The 21,979-nt window shown below is 40.8% G+C and overlaps 1 protein-coding gene across 1 annotated transcript in view; it reads right to left on the bottom strand.

The window, feature by feature from the left end:
• MACF1 (microtubule actin crosslinking factor 1) overlaps positions 1 to 21,979 on the bottom strand; it is a 229,559-nt gene that overhangs the window by 107,583 nt on the left and 99,997 nt on the right. Inside the window, exons 32-39 of the mRNA XM_077753196.1 lie at positions 19,979 to 20,131; positions 19,583 to 19,671; positions 17,263 to 17,398; positions 7,894 to 13,299; positions 6,917 to 7,066; positions 4,729 to 4,944; positions 4,492 to 4,641; positions 2,211 to 2,444 (exon numbers count right to left, since the gene is read on the bottom strand). Of these exons, the coding sequence (XP_077609322.1) occupies positions 2,211 to 2,444; positions 4,492 to 4,641; positions 4,729 to 4,944; positions 6,917 to 7,066; positions 7,894 to 13,299; positions 17,263 to 17,398; positions 19,583 to 19,671; positions 19,979 to 20,131 (6,534 nt within the window). The remainder of the gene's footprint in view (positions 1 to 2,210; positions 2,445 to 4,491; positions 4,642 to 4,728; positions 4,945 to 6,916; positions 7,067 to 7,893; positions 13,300 to 17,262; positions 17,399 to 19,582; positions 19,672 to 19,978; positions 20,132 to 21,979) is intronic.

The following is a 21,979-nucleotide window of genomic DNA, read 5'->3' as shown; positions in this document are numbered from 1 at the left end:
TTAAGAATTCTCATTTTACAAATACAAGATAACTCCCTGAAATATAAAACAGGAAGGTTATGTCTTAAGGATGGAAAAGTCGGTGAGAGACTAGAACAGGAAAAAGCACAGAAGTCATATTCTGAAAGCTCCCCTCATTTGGACAGTCTGCTGAGCAATAGGTCAATAGTCTGGAATAATTTCAGGTGAGAATGCTCCCAGGTTTTGGTTTGGAGTTCCTTTGCCAGACTGCTGTAATTATCCATGGAAATGGAGAACAGAGAGCCCAGATGCTTCAAATTCATAGATGATAATGGTGACAAACAAATTAGTGGTTATGATCAATTCCTCCACCAGAACTGGAAGATATGCTACGTACTAAGTTAAAATATGGCAAATTAGAAGGACTGGATTAGGAGGAGGAAAAAAAAATCAAGAAACTGGATAATTCATACACTAACTGAGCTTCTTAATAATTGAGCTGACGTTATAAATCAGATGTCTCACAGATGCAGACACCCATTAAATGGAATGATTACATGCCAGGCATGAGGGGCTTGGCTATTTTGAGAAGGAAACTGCCCAAGAATAGCAACTTGCTCAGTCCTTTAGGTATCTACATTGATATCAAAGAGAAAAGCCAGGCCCAGGGGGAGGGAGGGAATATGTTTCTGTGTCTGATCCTTTCTCCAGATCTCATCTTGGCTGCATGACACTGAAGCACCTAATTGAGCCATTGAGCATGATGTGTTCTCCTGACCATCCTTCTACAACCGTTTTCCACCAGTTTCTACCTTCTGATGGTGTTTTAGTCACCTGCACTTACAAACAGGTGCCCAAATTGGCCCTCTCTCCCCCTCTTTAGGACAAATAGAAGGGCTCTGGAAGAAAACTCCTAAGAGCTCTTCAGCTGTAAAACGGGATCTTCATGGGTTAGGATGGGTGCAGACTGAATCTGAAAAAAGCAAAGCAAACAAGTTAACACACAGACATACACATGCATTCAGGGCAAATATAGAGAGAAGCAGAGCATTTCTGACAATAACAAGGTTAATAAACATTGTGGAATTAATTATGTGCTCAGAGAGAATGTTCACATGCAGTTCTACCACCTGCTGCAGCTCTGCAGCATGCCCTGGATTCGGGCTATGTCTTAAAGTGGCTCAGACCAATAATATTTTATTAATTATTCACAAACTATACCATGCTATATAAATTCCCAAGTGAGGACATGGCAAATTTTCAGATTTGGACAGTAACCTAAAGGGTTTCATTAGTATTTTATTTCTATTTCAATGCAGTTGGAGTAGCTAAGCAGTAATGGGGGGCATATGGAATTGACCAACCTAATTTTCTCTAGGCCTAACTCAAAAGTTCAATTTGACTTTGCACAATATTTAATAAAGGCGACCCTGAGACAGATTGCTGGTGATAATGACACTCTAATAGCATCTCGTTGAATTCCAACTTAGTGTTCAAACAGCAAAAATGGCATAAGCATCATTCTTGGTATTTTTAGGTTATGATGTCACCATTAATGGAATTATGTTGAGTTTTGCAAGAGGGTTGTGATGGACAGTGGTAGGTTGGTTTGGTTTCAAAATGTAACAATGCTGATTCTACACTGTTTTCCATAATTGAATGAGCACTAGGCACTAGAGTGTGAAGAAAGGTGCTAGAAAATAATTATTATTTTTAACATGCTAAAAAATTAATATGATTCTGATAAAAATTTGCCAGCTGACTGAAGGTGTTCAAGGAATATTGCTATCAATCATTTGAAAAGCNATGAAAAGGCCCAGAATAAAACTCGTTTCAAAACCATTCTTCTCAAGAGTTCAGAGTACCTAAATGTTCCTAATGGCCCTCAAAAGACTGCCGGGGGAGAAAGGAGGAGAAACAAGGGCTAGAGATACAACTTTCGTTTGAAAGTCAGAAACAATGAGGCACAGTGAGGGTAGAGTCTCACTAAAAAGAAATTACTTGCACATGCATACAGAGGTAAACACATGTATTCTCTCATACGCACACATAAAACCAAAAACATGGCAAGAAAAACAGCCAGAACAGCTGCCCCCTAGACCAGAACCAAACTGGCCTGGAGGACATGAAATTTCAAAATTGGTAAACGCAGCCTCCTAGAATCATGATGGATGGAGTCTGGCCAGAAATCTCAAGGACAGAGGATACCCCAAAAGACAAAGTGAGCCCAGCCGCTGGTTCAGTCTGACCTTGACCTGGGCTGCCTGCTCCATTTGTTGAAAACGGCCCTGCAAGTCATCCATCTGAGCGGTGGTCTGCTCCGCAAGGTCTTGGAAGGACCTCTGCAGTTCATTCAGAAGCCTCAGCATCTGTCGATTTTGCTGAGGGGAGAAGTCCTGGGCATGCTCGGAGATAAAGAACTGAATATCAAACGCAAGAGCATCCAGCTGAGATTTCTTGTCAGCCATGGGCTGCTTCAAATCCTAAGTGAGGAAATGAAAAAAAATAAAATAAATAAAAATAAAACTTCTAAAAAAAACAAATAAATAAAAATAAAACTTCTAATTCTCTATCAAAGCAGAATCTGTTGGTTTTAATCAAAGAGTCAACATTAAAGAGCGGTTAATTTTGCTATATTTTTATAATTGATAACTGATAATTTCTAGGGCCAAACAACCTACAGGAAATCTCTCTCACTTCTGCTCTCCCCAAACTCCTCATATATTACAATTAGGTTTCCTTTACCGGACACCTTGATTTCCAAATGCAGTAAGCTTTTAATTATTTATGTTAATAGAATGATACTACTGTTCATCCCAGGTATCTGAAGGAAAAAAATTTTTTTTAATGTTTGGAGAATATATTATGAATTTCCGGTCTGAGATAGATCTAATTGTATTTTCTTAGATTCGATTATCTATTGTATTTGTTCAGCAGGGAGTTACTGGGAGGTCAGAAGTGAGAAAGTACTTAGTTTGTCTGTGGTTCACTAAAACATAATTTTGAGAGTAAATAATGTTGCTTGTACATTTTAAAAGTGTAAAATACTACAGCTAGACTTTCTTATATAACAGTTCCATTGCTTCCTTAAAGCACTAAAACCTGCCTAAACACTAGCATTTATCTGTTTTTAGACAATTAAAAGCATGCAGTTTCCATGAACATTTAGTGATCATCAGCCAGGTTAACACTGCAATAAAAACAATGACGGTATCTACATCACTGTCACTTTGAAACCGAGAGTAGTCAGCAATCCTGCAGAGCAGACGGAAAGGACTTCTGGGTTACTTATCATCAAGCTAAGTATCTTTCTTCACCTGTGACAAATGGATTTGGGAAACTGTCATTAGGAAAACAAGACTTCGACCATGACAGTCTTCCCATAAAGGCATGTTTTTAAGTTATAACTAGGGGAGGAAAGCAGTGCATGAAGACGCTCTGTGTTTTTATACCATATACTATGTCACAGGAATTTTTTTCACTCTTGCTTTTTTTTTTTCTCTTAAATACTCCTGTTAGTGAACAAATCAAGTCTGAAACTCACTCCCCTAATGATATATTTGGATAAAAGGGTATAAACAAAGACGGCAAGTCAACTTTTGCAAGACAAAAAGGGATGGGGTTGCAAACAAGAAGCCTGACCATGGACAAACCTTTATGCCTGCTTCTCTTAGGACTGGGGAACAGGAACAGAAATAGGGGACATACTTAGTTCTGCTCTGACTTTAGAAAGAAATTAAGGAGTATGCTATCCATAGCAGAAGGAGGATAAACCACTGTGAGTATATCTGATATTATCTTGAGTATAAACAAAGAACAATGTTGGGAGGAAAAAAACCCCATCTCAGTTCTTATAGATCTCAGTCTTTACCTTTCTCTCACTTCCTTATAAAAAGAATCAATTAATTTAAGGTTTAACAAGAAGAAAAGCATCACTCTAGATCAGGGGTTGGCAGTCAATAGCCCCCAGGCCAAATATGCCTATCATCTGTTTTTGTGAATAAAGTTTTATTGTAACACATCCATGACCATTCATTTATGTACTGTCTATAGCTGCTTTCATGTTTCAACAGCAACGGTGAATGACTACTACAGAAAAGGTCCATTTGTATATGACCAGCAAGGCCTAAAACATTTATTATCTGTCCCTTTATAGAAAAAGTTTGCCAAGCCATACTCTCAACAATGGATCAACAATTCTCCTGAAATTGGTGTGTGTAAAATTATAAACAAGGACCTGATGCTAGCCTGAGCCTAGAAGCTCAGTTATCAAGACAAGATGAAGTTGATAATCATAGGCCATCCTGTAGACTCTCCCTCACAGAATAGCTGAAAGGAGAAATAACCAGAATCACTGAGTTTCTAAGGGTATGAGAGCCTAAAAAACTAAACATAGCTGACTTTACATCTAAAACGGAAAACCAGTCTAAGAAAGAGAGACACTCGTTTGCTTGGCAGGAAAATCAAACTGATACAATTCAAAGAACAACTAAAACACAAAACACGCCTGAGAATGGATGGAGAGCCTACCTCATACTGCTGGAGACACTGATTCAGGCTGTCCGTGTCGGTGTCATCGTTATATTCTTTGCTGTTCAGAATAAGATTGGTATTGCCAACCCAGGCTCTCAGATCTTGAAGTCTGCCATCTAGCTGTTCACGCTGACTTAACACTTTAGTCTAAGAAATAAGTGGCAAATTAGACTATAAGAATCTTTTCGCCATCCCATACTTTGTCAGCCTTCGTGAATAAAAACAAGAAGCTACCTTCTTGACTTCCACAGCACTCTGGAGGTGTAGTAGTCTGGAACTCCAGGTGTCACTCACAGAGCTGAGGGACTTTTGGAGATTCTTGGCATCCTTCTCTAGAGCCTTTAACAGTTGAGCAGGGACTTCTTGAGGCTGGCTGATGATAATCTGATTTACATGCTCTAGTTCCTGATTCACCAAGGTGGACAGATCCTTTAGCTCAATGTCTAATACCTGAGGGGATAAAGTGGAGTTACCTCCAAAATTAAGGCTAGAACTCTTACTATTTAGGAATCAACTGTGAACACAGTTTTCTGTCACCTCATGCCTACACGTTTTACAACTTAGAAAATGTTTTTATGTGCATTCGTTTGGTTACCACAATCACTAATTCTTGAGGTAGGCAGAGTAGATATTATTATTCTAGATTTATAGAAGAGATGCCTCTGCACTTGAAAATATTATTTTTTATTTTACTTTATTTTAGTCTGAGGTCACCCAACTGATAAGAAATGGACTCAGGACTTGGATTCAGGTTTCCTGACTCAGTGTAGTACACCTTCTGCTACAAGTTGATGCCTCTTTAAGAGTGTCATTAGCCTTATATAAGGTGACACAAAACAAGTCAAGGGGCACTTGGGTGGTTCAGTCGGTTAAGTGCTGACTTCAGCTCAGGTCATGATCTCACTGGTTGTGAGTTTGAGCCCCGCATCGGGCTCTATGCTGACAGCTCAGAGCCTGGAGCCTGCTTCAGATTCTGTGTCTCCCTCTCTCTCTCTCCACCTTCCTGTGCTCACGCTCTGTCTCTCTCAAAAATAGACATTTAAAAAAATATATATATATGAAAGTCAAATGAAAGAATGACCCTTTCATTACAACTTCCAAGGGGACAGAACCAAAAAATATTAAAAAAATCCCAACCAAGTCTTCCCACTCAGCCAGTCTACAATATTCTGATCCTCAGCAAATAAGCCAGAAATAAGCTGTGGAAAAGCGTGGTGGTTCTGAGCATTGTCCTCACCTGCCCTTCAGCCACCCTCCCAGAGGCCATACTCTGGATATTGAGAGAACTGCTCAGCTTTACAGTCTGTCCTCATTGTTTCTCCAATCCTATGTCACGTCTTGACCTCCAGGTTCCTCTATCTCAAGACCGTCTAGTTTTGGGGCACCTGGGTGGCTCAGTCGGTTAAGCATCCGACTTCGGTTCAGGTCATGATCTCACGGTTTGTGGGTTCGAGCCCCGCGTCGGGCTCTGTGGTGACAGCTAGCCTGGAGCCTGCTTCAGATTCTGTGTCTCCCTTTCTCTCTGACCCTCCACTGCTCACACTCTCTCTCGCTCTCTCTCTCACTCTCTCTCTCACTCTCAGAAATAAATAAAACAGGGGCGCCTGGGTGGCTCAGTCGGTTAAGCATCTGACCTCGGCTCAGGACATGATCTCATGGTTCGTGGGTTCGAGCCCCACGTCGGGCTCTGTGCTGACAGCCAGCTCAGAGCCTGGAGCCTGTTTCTGATTCCGTGTCTCCCTCTCTCTCTGACCGTCTCCTACTAATGCTCTCTCTCTCTCTCTCTCAAAAATAAATAAAACATTTAAAAAAAAAGAAAGAAAACATTGAAAAAAAATTTTTTTTAAAGACTGTCTAATTTTATGTCCTCAGGAATCTCATGCCATCAGTTATCACTTCTTCTCTCCCCTAACGAATTCTCTTTTTCTATTGGTTCTTTCTCTTTGGCCCCCAAATCTGCTCAAAACATTCCTCTTTCAGCATACCTCCTCCAGCTAGTTTCCTACCTCTCTCCTCACCTGCACTACCAAGCTTCTGTAAAGAACGATTTACATTAATTGCTCCCACCTTCCAACCTCCCATTTGTTCTCATGGTAACCTTGTTCATATCCTGTGATCCCACTAACACTGTTTTTTATCAAGGTCACCAATGACTCTCCGGCACTAAATCCAGATTCAGTCCTCACTGTACTGAGTCCTCCTGTATTTCCTCCTGCTGTAACTCCTCCCTCGAGTCTCTTCTGCTTCAGGTTTCTGGGAGACCAGTGTTTCCTGGTGTTCTCCAGAGATCTCCAGTTCTATTTTTTCAATCTATTTTTTGTGTGTGTTTCCTTTAAATGGTAGTATTTTTGAACATGTTTTTCCTCCTGAAGAGTCTATTTCCCCAAGCTGGTGGGCCTCAGGGAAGTCTCTGGGAACCCACCTTGGCCTGACACAGCAGATCTTGTAGCTCTGCCAGACTTAGGTCCAGAGGTTGAATCTGTTTGGTCCTCATTTCAATGTCTCGTAATAGAGACAGATAAGATACCAGCTTCTCATCATGTTCTAGACAGAGTTGCCGATTAAATACATTCTGTGGAACCAAAAAGAAAACTCACTCAGATCTGACATTCTCCTTTAAGTCTGCTTTTCAAAGTAGGCTGGGTCTTACCAATACAAAATATTATTACACATAGGGTGGGATGAAATAAAACATGTTATGTCGCTTCAAGTTGACAGATAAAAGAGTGACTTTATTCACTTCCTCGGGGAGGAGAGACTCATGGTTACCAACATAGCATCGTTTTAGTGAAACTTCCAAAAGCTATTCTGACTTCAGATACCATTGCTTCAATATTCATATTAGCTCCGATGCTGGTTTCTAAATTAAAGCACTTGCAAATTTCAGGGAGACATGCTGCCTATTTTCTAACAACTATATAACAAACAGATGATGATAAATTAAGTTATACCTTAGAGAATCATCTAGTTCCCTGAAACTGTATGCATGCACACAATTATACATATGTAAACTCAGTATCCAGTCAAGAGTTTTAGCATTAAACTAGTTACATCTAAAATATATATATATATATNAAAAAATATATATATATACATACACATATATATATATATACACACACATATATATGTGTATATATATACATATACACAGGGGCGTCTTGGTGGTTCAGCCGGTTAAATGTCCAACTCTTGGTTTTGGCTCAGGTCATGATTTCAGGGCTCATGGACTCAAGCCCTGCCATCAGCACAGAACCTGCTTGGGATTCTGTCTCTCCCTCTCTCTGCCCCTCTCCTGCTCACTTGCGCTCTCTCTCTCTCTCTCAAAATAAAGAAATAAACATTTTTTAAAAAATAAAATAAAATCTGCATATACAAACACGCTACTGGCAAACTTACTTTAGTTGCTCGGAAGTGCTCTAGGTTTACACCTTCATCTCCCTTTCCCCCAGCTGTAGTCGTGAAATCAGTTTGTTCACTGCCAGGGCTTTCTCTGAGCTTTTCTTGTAGGGTCCTCTCATCCATCGTCGTTGCAGGGTGTTTGAGCGGCACTGGCTTTTCTTCACTGGTCTCTGCAATAATGGGACTAATGGTGGCATCTTGTTGCCCTGGACTCTCTTTCTGAGACACATCTTTGAAGAGTTTCTCTGGAAGAAGGGACACTAAGACTCTGGGAATGCCCTGAGTCACTATGGCTTCAAAAGATGCTGCTTCCACACCTGTAACTGTAGGGTTGGATATTTCCAGAAATTCTTCTCTAGTTATTTCCTGAGTTGTTACTATTTTAGAGGCAAGAATTCCACAGGTTTCACTATGACTTTTGCTGTCCTGATAGATGACTTCTTTTGGGTCTAATCTCGAAGTTCCTTCCAGTTTAAGAGTTCTTGTTGAGTCAGACGGTACTTCTTGGTATGATCTTTCTTTATATCCATTAGGGGAGCAAATCAGACCTTCGGTTTCTTTGGGTTTAAAAGTAACACAGGAATCTTGGTAAGCACTGGTCTCTGGTCTGATGGTTCCCTGGAGAGGCTTGTTTGTTTCAGAAATTTGAGATTTGCCTTCAACTTGGGTCTTTCCAACTGATTCCGGATACTGTATTCCTTCAGGTCTTGGGGTCACAGAAGAGAATGGCTCACTCTGGGCCCCACCAGTAATTTGAGATAAGTCTTCTTCCTCTTTTAAAGGTAAGCAGAGGCTTACATTTTTTATTTCTCCTTCACTGACTTGATTAGGTTTGAAGAATGTTAAAGCATCCCAATTTACAGAAATTTCTTTGGTTATCATTGGGGAAGAGTTTTCATCTTTACAAATAATAGAAAAATCCAGCTCTCTACCAGCTTCTTTTTCACTTATGGCTACTTCCACAGGTGGACTCTCTATGGTGGGTCCCTGGTCAGCTCTAACTATGGTTTCTTGATTCAACTTTTCTGTGGAAAGAACTGGTTTGTGTGTTTTGACACTTTGTTCTATAATCATCTCCCTCTCCTTCGTCTTACATTTCTCCCTGGTACTCATTGGTTTCTGTATAACCTTCTCACTCAGCAATTTGCCTAAAGCTTCATAATCTGATTCTTGTACTTCTGAAATAATTCTTTCTTGGTTTTCCCTTATCTCTTTAGAATCTAGACCTGATGTAGACCATTTCATATGAGAAGTAATTTCTATTTGGGCCCCTATTTTTTCCTGCTCTTCATTTGTGTTTTTTTCCATGTTATTACTAGCCACCTCTTTCAGTTTAAAATCACGAGCTTCTGAGTGAGATAGTGTCACTGAACTCTGGCCCAACAATGTACCTTTACGATCGCCAGGAATTATGATACTGACAGATTCTTCAGTGTCTGGAGAAACTCTCCTTTTATCTTGATCCTTGCACTTCATTTCCTGTAACAAAATTTCTGTGCTCTTTTTGGCCTGCCCCCCATCAGAAACTCTTGTCTGAACCTTTCCTTGTACAGACTGGCTTCTAATCTGAAATAATTTCTCACTTGCTCCTTTACCACAACTCATTCCAGCAGTCTGATTACACACAACTAACATTTCCTTTCTTAGAAATTCCTTCTCTATATCACATACTTCAATCCCATCTTGCTTTTCCAGCTGAGCCCCATTATTACAGCACTCTAAAGGATCTATCTGGATCATAGTTGCCAGGTCAGGGCTGATCAATCTTTTCTCAACAGCTTCCTTTAAAGTCACTCTCTGATCATTAAATATGTCAAAAATTCCTCCATTTAATACCTGATGAGATGCAATAATTTTGACCATGTTTTCATCCACTAATTTCTGTTCTAACGCTGATGCCAATGTCAGTCCTTTACCTGTGGCAGTATCTATGATTCCCCCAGTATTTGCCTGAGCTTCCAAAACCTTCAGTGTAGATGCAAAGTCTACTTTTCCACGCTGAGTTGCTTGAGACAATGTAAGCACTTTGTCACTTGCTCCATCTTTAATGTCTGAGAAGGGAATTACTTCTAGATATCTCTGTCCAGATTCAATATCAATCTTACATTTCTTTACTAATTCTGAATAGGGGACAATTCTGTAATTCTCAGGATCCACAATCCCATGCATCATTCCTGTAGACAATATTGCTTCACTAGTTAACAGTCCTTCTTTTTCAGCTTCTGCCAAGGTCAATCTCTGGCCAGAAATGAGATCTACAAAGCTTCTAGTCAAAGCCTGAATTTCTTGGATTTCTCTTTTCAAGTCTGGAGTAACAAGATCTAATTTTATGGCTTCAGAGAGGGAAATCGTTTCCTTGGTTTCAGGATGAAAAAAGTGATGGAGGCTTAGGTTCTCAACTTTTTTGAGTTGCTTGGCTAAGTCTTCATCAATGATGCCATGTTCGAAGGCATTATCAACAGAAAGTCTCATCCCAGATGTATGGTGAATGATACCTCCATCTGTCACCTGCTTAGTTAGCAACTGAACAGCCTCCTCTCTCTCCAGAAGTCCTCTGTCAATGCACTGCACAACTGTTAAAGGAGCTTTGCTCTCAGGGTCTAGAATTCCAGTTGTTTCCATCTGTAAGCTAATAAATCTCTCCCTGACTGTTTCCTCAGCATCTCTGCCTTTGGAAGCTTTCTCCAGATTTATAAGCTCTGTCTTGTCAGCACTGTCCACCAAGCCAAGGTTTGAGGCCAAAGTTACTGAAACCTTTTTGCCTCTTTTCAGATCAACAATGCCACCAGTCACCACCTGCCCCTCTAAAATTCTCGAGGCTGTTTGTGTATCAAGAAGTCCCATTGCAACTGCTTCCCTCACAGAGCAGAGCGTGTGGTTACGGGGGTCTAAAACCCCACTTATAGCTTTGTCTGCCATGAGGACATTATGTAATAGTTTCTCATCCATCAGACCTTCATCGATGACTTCCTCAGTGGTCAAAGACTCGCAGGTCTGAGAGTCAAAGAAGCCACGAAACATGTTCAGCTTTCCCAGGAGTTTCACAGCAGTGTGGCTAGGCACGATACCTTGGGCTATTGCTTCATTTAATAAGAGCTTCTGCCCTGTTTGTCCATGAATGATACCGCCATGTAGTAATTGTGCAGATAACGTATTTAAGGTAGCTTCCTGGAGCAATTCTGAAGGATGGCTGCCTGACAAGGAGGTTTCACAACCATTATCCTCTGCATCCGTTTCTTCTGACGTCATTGTACGACTGTCTGCGATGATGTGTCCTTCTGGATTATGTTTATGGCCATCCCTACCCAAAAATGTTTTACTTAAGGTTTTCTGTTTGTCTAGAGTATGAATATTCATGTCATCTTCAGACTTTAGTTCTGACTCTAAATCTAGAGCTTTCTTTACCTGAAATTGTAGCTTTTTGCTTTGGGGATTTAGGAGTGGCCTTCCAGTTTCACCTGGAATTTCCATTTCGAGTATATTTGCTTGTTCTGTCTGACACAGAAAGGAAGTCTTTCTGGAATTCTGCCATTCTTCCTTTGGTGTCTCCACAGAAAAAGGATCTTTGTCTCCCTCCAAGGTCACAGCCTCAGCTTGCTCAGTGGGTACCATAGGGAGAAACCCTCTGCTAACATTTTCTCTAGTAGACATTCCTGTTAGTTCTTCCTTTTTGGTACCTAGCAATTGTCCTTTTAACTTTGACTGGACTTTATCTAGGACCATCAAAGAATCAACATTTGGATGTCTCACTTTTTGTTCTCCCCCAAACAGGTCCCTTTCAGAGTTCTCTACTGAGGAACCTTCAGTTTCCACCGTGGTCCTTGTGCCTTTTGCTTCAGTGCAGTCTGCCTGATTGGGATAGTTTTTGTTCTGAGAAGAAATCAGGAGCTCATGTGGCCTCACACTCAGCCCATCACAGAAAGTTTCTGTGCTTTTGACATTCACTGATTCTTGTAATTCCTTGGGAGTTTCTATTCTCTGATGCCCAGTTTCAAACACTTCTGGAAGACCTGCTTGATATTCACCTCTTGTCAGTGTCTCTATCAGCTCATCGTCTAACAGGAGCAACCTTTGTCCATCCCGCACATTAATATAGCTGTGAGTCATCAGCTGAAACAACAGCTTCTCGCCACGGCTTACTATGCCCTCAGTTTGGCACCTGCTATGTGGTCGACTTACTGCTCCAGGATTAATGTTCAATTTGTTTCGTTCTGAAGAATCTACTAATTGCATGTAGGGCATCACATCGGGTATGCAAATTGATTTTAAGTTATTGACAAGATCTTTGTCCAACATACCATCTTCTACTGCTTTTTTCCAGGACCAAACCTCTGTGCTTGCTGGTAGAAACAGAGCTTTAATATGCTGTCGGCCACTAAGGATTTTGTGAGCTAGTTCATTAGACACGATACCTTGCTCCAGAGCATGTGTGATTGGGAGGATCTCTCCAGATTCAGGCCACAGCAACCCCATGAATGACCAAAGGGACTCCAGAATCACAAGGGCAATCTTAGCAGCTACCAGATCCTTGCTCACTGCTTCATCTATTGTCAGTCTCTGCCCAGTGACAGTGTCTATGATGCCTCCTGTCTGAAGCTGCCTTATGAGAATAGCACAGGCCATATCCTGGTCAATCAAATTATGTCTTACAGCCTCTTCTACAGTAAGTCTGTGTCCTGTTCTTGGATCTACTATGCCACCAGCAAAAAGCTGAGCTTCCAGCAGCCGGACAGTGACCTGCCTATCTATTAGGCCTTCCTGAACTGCACGGAAAACACTAACCTTCCGGCCTGATTTCAGGCTCACCATTCCCCCTGCCAATTGTTTGACAGGCAGCAGTTTCAACCCTGATTCCTGGTGGATAATACATCTCTGCGTCAGATCCAGCAAACTGATTTTCTCAGCTGTGTTGGGGTCTATCAAATTCTTGGATGATTTCAAGTAAGACTCTAACACTGAGTGAAGTCTTGCAGAAATGAGGCCTTGGTGAAAAGCCTCCTCTAGGTTAACACAGCCCGCGTTAGGGGGGAGACTGAAACCTCCGGTTGCCAGGTGAGCTTCCAGCACTTTCAGTCCAACTCTCTCACTGATTATTTTCTTTTCAATTGCTTCCACCACGGAAGGAAGGCCTTTGCTCTCAGTAAGCCTGCTTATTAAGGACAGGGCATCCTGTAGCTCCCGCAGCTGCTGGTACATCTGGGGATTAATGAGGTTTCTGGCTAGACCCTCCTCCAGAGAGAGCTTTTCATTGGTCTCAGGGGCAATGAGGCCAGACATGATAACCTGGGATTCCAGGAGCACAAGGCCTGTGTCTTGGTCAATGAGGCCCTTTTGCATGGCTTTGAAGATGGGAAATATCTCCACTGTGCCTAGGTCAATCACCCCAGCAATAGCTCTGCAGCCCTAAAAGGAAAACGAAAAAGAAAACTGAATCAGAGAAACATGACTGGTAAAAGCATTCATTCAAAGAACCATAGTCTATCAAATTCTGACCACAAGAAAACCCCAGCCTGCAATGAGCCCCAATGTGTAGGAAACACTCAAGCTTGGCAGCGTTAATACTAAAAAAGAGTTTTTCTAAACTGCAGAATATTGAACATGGCTGGAAGTTCACAGGTTACTTGACAGATGCTGGCATTAAGCATATCTGAGTGACGAGCTCTACAAAGTAGCAAGCAATGAAGGTGAAAGGTCGGCTCTCTCTATGACTAAATCACCAGAAAGTTTCTTCCAGAAATCTACCAGTTCCCCCAGTGAAAAGTCAACCCTATAAAACAGCTTCTCAGTGTTGCAACTGGTGCAGAAGATCCTGAAGTAGCACATCTCCGGTAATGAGCTTAGCAAAACCAGTTCACAGGATTAGAAGAGTCAAGCAGCCCAATGGCCATATGACAGGTGTACAGCTCTGTAAAGAGCCCACGTGTACCACTCAAGCAGCTGTTTCACAACTGGGGCAGTCTCATGCGGTGGCCATTGCAACTATCTCCCAAGGCAATGGCCCTCGGTTAAATTAGTTCTGGGAATCGGAAATAGCAAGTCAAGGAAGGAACAGACTTAGGACCTTTGCCTCTTGAACCACTAGGGACTCTTCTTCTGGTCCAGGTTAAAATGGGTAATACAGCCACCATGATACACCTACAATTTGCTGGGCACTTAACATATGTATTGAACACTGATACTTACTCCTCACAACAATCCTATGAAAGCAATTATTTTAATCTTTAGTTTGCAGCTGAGAAAATGAAGCACAGCGAGATTATTAAGTAACTTGTCCAAGGTTACAAAACAAGTGAAATTCAGAATCAAATCAAGGCCTGATTCTAAGTCTCATGCTATTATTATACTGCCTCCTCTGTCCGACCCAGAAGAGGGTGAAGGAAAGGCACAGCAGACTGCATCACACTCAGGAGTTAGGTCCTATGTCCAGTAAAGCAGGCAAATCTACACATTGCCAAAATCACCTTTCCAAAAAAAGCCTAAAAATGGCTCCTTCCTGTTTTAAAGCCTTTTATCACAGAATGATGGTATTCAGAAATTAAATCATTTAATGGACGCCTGTGTGGCTCAGTCAGTTAAGTGTCCAACTCTTGATTTCAGCTCAGGTCATGACCTTACGGTTCATGAGATGGAGCCCTGTGTCAGGCTCCACACTCTAGTGTGGAGACTGCTTGGGACTCTCTCTCTGCCCTGTCCCTGCTCGTTCTCTCTCTCTCTCAAAATAAATAAACTTAAAAAAAAAAAGATATTAAATCATTCAAGATATTAAAACATCAAGTAAGTTTTGTCACTTACTTTTACTTTCAACTTTCCGCCTCTTCTTGTTCATTATCTTTATTTTCTATAGCTGATTTTGTCTGCCCCTCTTCAGTCAGTATTACTTTCTGATCCTCATTTAACTCTTGAATTTATCCATGGAGGATGTTGTTGAAGCAACTGCCAATCACTTCCCTGCCTCCTAAATAATGCATTTTAGGGGCGCCTGGGTGGCTTAGTCGGTTAAGCGTCCAACTCTCGCTTAGGTCATGATCCCGGGGTTCGTGGGTTCGAGCCCCGTGTTGGGCTCTGTGCTGACTGCCAGCTCAGAGCCTGGAGCCTGTTTCAGAGTCTGTCACTCCCTCTCTCTGACCCTCCCCTGCTCATGCTGTCTCTCTCTCTCTCTCTCCTAGAAATAAATAAAACATTAAAAAAAAAATAATGCATTTCATTCTGTCTTGGGGAGAGTAAGCTCTGTAGGAGCAGGCACTCTGCCCATTCAGTGTCGGAGGACAGTACCGGCAGTTCAATAAACATTTGTTGAATTTATGAATAAATTGGTAAATAGTAAGGGAATCCTTAAAATCCTTAACCTTCTTGCCCCTAGATTTTAAAGGCATGCACTGAGAATTTCAAATTCTATTAGCTGCACACTATAAGAGATAAAGAATGGAGAGCAAATGAGGGAACACATTTGATTCACATCTGTATCTCACTATAGTAATTCAAATAATGGACTAACATATAGAATTCTCCACACTACTTAAAATATTATGTGTTGTTGCCCATCCTCCTTCTGTGTTCTGAACCTACAAAGTAGTTCAACTTGTATAACACAAATGTATATTATACGTATTTACCAGGTATCTGTTCTATAGAGATTGAAGGGAAAATTGCACTAGCATAGGACTCTTTGAGATATATGAAAAATTAGTTTTACAAAATCCACATAAAGACTGTTCAGAAGCAGACAAGATGACAAAGGAAAAAATTCTTTTGAGAACTTCTAATTTCTTCTGTGAGATTCCTCAAATGCTGATATTGAAGAAAAATTTGGAGTCTAGACAATTGCTAGACAAAGAGAAAAGACTACATGCTGTTCCTTCCAATACTCTCAGAATTGAAGGACAGGCAACAAGCACTGAGCCGGGCAATAATCCAGAGAAATCCAGTTCAGTCCCACAAAACATGGGCATTCTGACCTAAACAAGCAGAGAAAGACAGAGGAAGAGGAGGAAAGGAAACGTAAAAGGCTTCTACTTACCAGAGTTGCAGCACGCCTTGGGCAGATAGAGAGAGAGCCTTACGGAGCAGCTCAGCCGCATCGCACACACAGTGTAAGCTTGGGGTTAGCGTCCAGCATGCGACTGTTTGTTTTTTTGTAAAAAAGAACCCCAAACAGGTCGTCCTCTTTTTCCCTTTTGTGCATTTGTGCTTAAACTCCAAAGGGTTAGTGAAACTTGTAAGCAAGGATGTCAGTTAATCAGAACAATACTTCACATGAAACACACAAACAGTAACAGGGGACACATCATGCTCAATGTAGTGGTGCTCAGCAGCTTGTCTTTCTTCCCCGCCCCCCTTTTTAACCTTTCAAAATGAGAACTGGGTGTTCTCAGCAAGCAATTGTTAAAACTTTTCACATTGTCCCTTATATGGTGAAGCAATAAGCCGTTAGAAGTGGGCTACCTTACGTAAAGAATGCTAAACCAGCATATTCTTTCTGGAAATCTACTCAAAGAAATCATAGCTGGTTCTGTCTTGTGGTCTTTACAACTCTAGCTCCTGATGCACCAATTTCATACCCAAGGACCAGAGTCAAAGCATGTTTTGTCTGAATATCACTTTGAGCATCATCGAGACCAAATCTGATAACCACATGAGCTTACATTTTGACCTGCCCCACACAATTTGGCCATTGCTTCACAACATAGGAAATAAGCAGGCAAACACATATATATCCCAGAGACACATGTATATAATATGGTAAGTTTACATATACACACAAATATCCAGGAAGAACTCAGGACAACCAGCAGGAACTTGACCATTTTCCTATGGTCTGGGAACGGAACATGAATGGGAACTGGTAAAGATGTCATATGATGGGATGACCATGAGTGAGGGGAACCAGCGTCTCAGTCAGTACAGCCAATCCACCAGTTTGCTAGGAAAATGGTTTCTCATTTATTTAGTAGCTATGAAAAAAAGTATGGAGGAAGAGGTACACAGCCCTTTCTTCCCAATATTCAGAACTTCTGGCTGTCAACTTTTGGATGACAATGCCATGAAGGAGTAATCTTGCTGCCCCGTGATCAGATATATTTTAGGATTTATATTCTCTTTAGTTGCGGTCTGCCATAAAATGACAGATAACAGAAACTGTGAACCAGGTCTATAGGGTTGGCCATAAGCATCTTCCAGTGTTCTTGACTGACCAATACATCATGGAACCCCAGTAAAGAAACACAAGACAAATGGCTGCTATGGTGAGGTTAAAAATTAAGTCACATTGGTCATGGAAAGCTAGTGAACATGATTCTCAATCAGCAAAGCTGCTTTCATACCATTCAAAAGGTACCTTTCCCATTTGGAGAGAGAAACTAAATGTACCTTTTGTTCTGTCTGTTGGGCCAACTGGCTCTGAAGTTGCTGAAGCTGGTTTGCTGAACCATCACAAAGGTCATGGTAAGCCTTATTTAGGGCATTCAATTGTTCAGATATTTGTTCCTTCTCTTTTTCTGAGAGCCTAGAAGATGAAGCATTGAAGCTCTTTTAGAAAAAACCTTCTCTTTTAAAAAAAAAAAGTTTTAAACCGACAAAAGAGAAAATAATCTCTCATTTATCTACTACCCAGCCATCCACCTTTGCGAAATTTTAGTATTGTACCAAATTTACTTTAGATCTATCCATCAGCTTATTGAGATTTCCCAAGCCCTCCTTAACTTCCCTATTTCTTTTCTTAGTCTATCATTTCTCCCTATGATCTTCAGTATCTTCTTTTTGTAGTTCAGATCCCACAGTCCATACATAGTCTATCAGCTCCCTGTTATTATCCCTGTACTCTGTCCTTACTAATGTGATGAAACTCCTGCCCCAGATCAACAGAATCACTGGACTTCTCTGCTCCCACCTGCGGGCTAAATATATTCAGAGACACAGAGACAGAGAGAGAGAGAGAGAGAGAGAGAGAGAGAGAGTGTGTGTGTGTGTGTGTGTCAGGGTTGAGGAAGGGAGGAGACCCTGTGGAGGAGATCCTACTGATTTCCAGCGTCCAGTGGACCTGAGAGCTTCCTAACAAACCTTCTAGGAGGCCCCAGTCAATCCTAATTCCCTTGCCCTCAGCTCCCTCACAGCAAACAACCTCAGTCTATTTCAAAAGGAAATGCAGACAGCTGGGCACAAATTCTCTCACCTTCTGGCTTCACTCCTGGCATATTTACCTGCATCTAATCTCCTTTTCCTTAAACCTCAGAGGAATAGTTGTCTTGACTCTCTCTGGTCTAGGGTTGTACTTTCTACCTACTGATGAATTTTGTCCTCTCCTATAACTCTGGGACCCCCTCTCCTGTTATTTTGATCTCTTTCTCCCTTTTGGTCCTTGATACTCAATCCATAAACACAGTTAATTCCTCTGATCTTTTAAAAAGAGGTCTTTCTTTTTTTTTTTTTTTTTTTTTAAATGTTTTATTTATTTCTAGCAGAGAGAGAGAGAGAGACAGCGTGAGCAGGGGAGGGTCAGAGAGAGAGGGAGTCATAGACTGAAACAGGCTCCAGGCTCTGAGTTGGCAGTTAGCACAGAGCCCGACGCGGGGCTCGAACCCACAAACCGCGAGATCATGACCTAAGCGAAAGTCGGGCGCTTAACCAACTAAGCCACCCAGGCGCCCCAAAAAGAGGTCTTTCTTGATTGTATACTCTACTCTAATTATTTACTGTATTATTATTGTCCTTTCCTATGGCCAAGCTTCTTCGAAGAGTCATCTACTTTTGCTATCACTAACTTCCTCACCTCATGTCCTCCCCATCATACTAAATCTGACATCATGCCCCAACTTTTCACAGTCACCAAAAATTTCCAACTTGCCAAATTCAACAGAAACTTCTCAGTCTCAATATTTCTTGACCTCTGACCACTTTCTTCTTTTTGGAACACTGTTCTCTCATGGGCTCTAAAGTATCACTCATTATTTTCCCTCTACTTCTGTAAGGCTTCTTTTACAGGCTGAAAAGTACCAAGATGCCCTAGAACCCTTGTGAACGAATCGACTAATGGTTTCTACTATGCTGATGACTCAGATCTGTATCACTTTAGACTTCTCTCATTAATTCTAAATTTACATACACAGCTGCCCATTGGACAACTTTAGGGGAACTATTTAAGGCATAAATTATAATACATTCTAATCCACTCATGTCCTGTGGGTGCCTCACATTCATAATGTCCAAGAATAAAGCTGCCTTCTCCCTCAGTCTACACGTTCTCATGTATTCCCTGTCTTGGTTAGTGGCATCACCATATGCTCGGGGACCTAAGCCAGAAACCTGGAAGTTATATCTGACAATTTCCATTCATTGCCAAGCCCTATAAGTTTATCATCCTTAACATCTTTGGAATTCTTGCCCTTCTCCACCCTCAACATTTCTGGCCTGTATTATCACAACAGCCTCTTTACTGGTCTCTCAGACCTCCACTTTGTCAACCTATTCTCTGTAAAACTACTCTAGAAACCTTCATCAACAAAATCTAATCATGTAGAAGACCCCTCCCCATAGCCAACAAGGTAAAATGCAAACTCTTCAGCATGAACTATAAGGCTTTTCATAATCTGGCTCTTGCAACCCTGGATTCTCCAGTCTCACCATGACCTTGAGTTTTAGCCAAGTAGATTCAGTCCCCTAGATGTGCCATAATTTCTCATTTAATACTCACTTATGACCATGCTTGGCCAAGAAGATCTGTGAAGTTTTAATGGTCTCAGAGACTTGTTCCCTCTTCGTTGTCAGTTCCTCTGCTAGAACCTAGGTGGTAGAAACAAAGAGTATAGCTTCAGAAGCCAGTAGATTAAAGAATCAAAGTTATTTGAAATAACTTTTTTAAAATCCCAGGGAAAAACCTAGCTTAAGTCAGATTTTTTATTACCAATGAGCTATATAAAGTTGGTTAAGAAAGTAGAAGTACAAACAGGATGACTTCTTAAACTTCTCTAAGTTTGGCAGTTAACAGTTATTGAGATAATCATTCCTGGGGTGACCCATATGTGATTTGTTTTATTCCATCAAATACGTTCTTACATATTATTAAGAGACAGATGGCTCTTATACTCACCTGCTGTTCTAAAATAGCTTTTTCAATGTCTGTTGATTCTTTGGTCTGGGATGAGGTAGCTTTGCTTTGTGTGTTCTTTGCTAGGGTAGAAACCCAGCCCAAAAGTTCTTTAACCTTCTCCACATGCTCCTGCTTTTCCTCTTCTACAACTTTCTAGAACAGGAATTAGAATATCAGTATCTTGGTCAATATCTTATTAAACTGGCCTGACTTCTGATTTCCTAAAATAGAGACATGAAAGTTACCTAAATCAGGAGGAAGCTAAAATAACCCCAAGATAAATGTAATTTACCCAGTCTAGAACATTGTTCATAGGTGCTTAATTTTGTGATACTAGTAGCTAAATTCAACATATCTAGGTTAGCACCTTTCTAAAAAAGAACAAGTTTTTAAACATATGAAGAATATTCAATAATTATTTACTGATCTTTAAATACCCTTTAAATATAGCATCTTTTTTTCATGATTCTTAGATTTACAGGTAAAGAGAATAAAGTCTACAGAGATTAAGTGAGATAGTTATTGACATGAAGGAAGTTGCTTGCTAATTCGCATAGGCAAAAATTGGTATGAGTTAATATTTTCAATAGCATTTCTTTTATAAAAGTGAGTAATGTACAGAAATTTATTTTGCAAAGATGCAGAAGATTTTTATAAGTACAAAAAAATTATATACTCATTACAACAAATTCACATAATCTGAAGTGCATAATATATATCCCTTTAATCTCATTTCCCTAGAAATTTGGTGTCCAGCTGGCCCTTGAACAAGGGTTTGAACTGTGTGGGTCCACTTATACATGCATTTTATTTTAGAATACAGTACTTATGTAAATGTATTTTCTCTTCATCATGATATTCTCTTTTCTTTTTTTAAAAAATTTTAAAAAAACATTTATTAATTATTGAGAGACAGAGACAGAGCATGACCATGGAGGGGCAGAGAGAGGAGGATACACAGAATCTAAAGCAGGCTCCAGGATCTAAGCTGCCAGCACAAAGCCCAATGTGAGGCTCGAACTCACAAACCATGAGATCATGACCTGAGCATGACCTGAGCATGACCTGAACTGAAGTCGGACACATAACTGACCGAGCCACCCAAGCACTCCTCGTCATCATGATATTCTTACCATTTTCTTCTCTAGCTTATTTTATTATAAGATTACAATATACAATACGTCTATTTCATAATTTTAAGTTACATAGTATGGAATTTTTATGTTTCCAATTATTTCCCATTAACAAATTATGCTTTATTAAGGATATTTGTTTACATCTCCTTTCTTCATATTTACAATGTATGAAGATACTTGGAAGTGGAAGTAGGAGGGTTGGATATTATACAGTCAGTCCTCATTATTCAAATTCCATATTTGTGAATTTGTTCTATTTGTTAGAATTTATTTGTTACTCCAAAGTCAATACTTGTGGCAATTTCAGTCTTTTCCAGGTATGCCCAATGTCCCTAGCTGAGGTAGAACAGGGTGACACTGTTCCTTCTTGTTCTAGCTCTTATACTATAAACAAGTAATGTTTTCACAGTCTGTTTAGTGTCATGCTTTTCACAATTTTTGTTGGTGATTTCATCATTTAAAATGGACCCAAGAAGGGCACTTAGGTGGCTCAGTCGGTTAAGCGTCCCACTCTTGATTTCGGCTAAGGTCATGATCTCATAGTTTGTGGGATTAAGCCCCGCATCAGGCTCTGTGCTGACAGCATGGGGCCTGCTTGGGATTCTGTCTCTCCCTCACTCTCTGTCCCTCCCCCACTCATGCCCACGCTCTCTTTCTCTCAAAATAAATAAACTTAAAAAAAAAATTGATTCGGGGTGCCTGGGTGGCTCAATCGGTTAAGTGTCCGACTTTGTCTCAGGTCATGATCTCATAGTTAGTGGGTTTGAGCCCTGTGTCGGGCTCTGTGCTGACAGCTAGCTCAGAGCCTGGAGGCTGTTTCGGATTCTGTGTCTCCCTCTCTCACTGACCCTCCCCTGCTCACGCT

The sequence above is a fragment of the Crocuta crocuta genome, unplaced genomic scaffold (genome assembly GCF_008692635.1).
Source record: "Crocuta crocuta isolate KB4526 unplaced genomic scaffold, BGI_CrCroc_1.0 scaffold303, whole genome shotgun sequence".
Lineage (NCBI taxonomy): Eukaryota > Metazoa > Chordata > Mammalia > Carnivora > Hyaenidae > Crocuta > Crocuta crocuta.
This window is presented reverse-complemented; position numbering and strand designations above follow the sequence as displayed.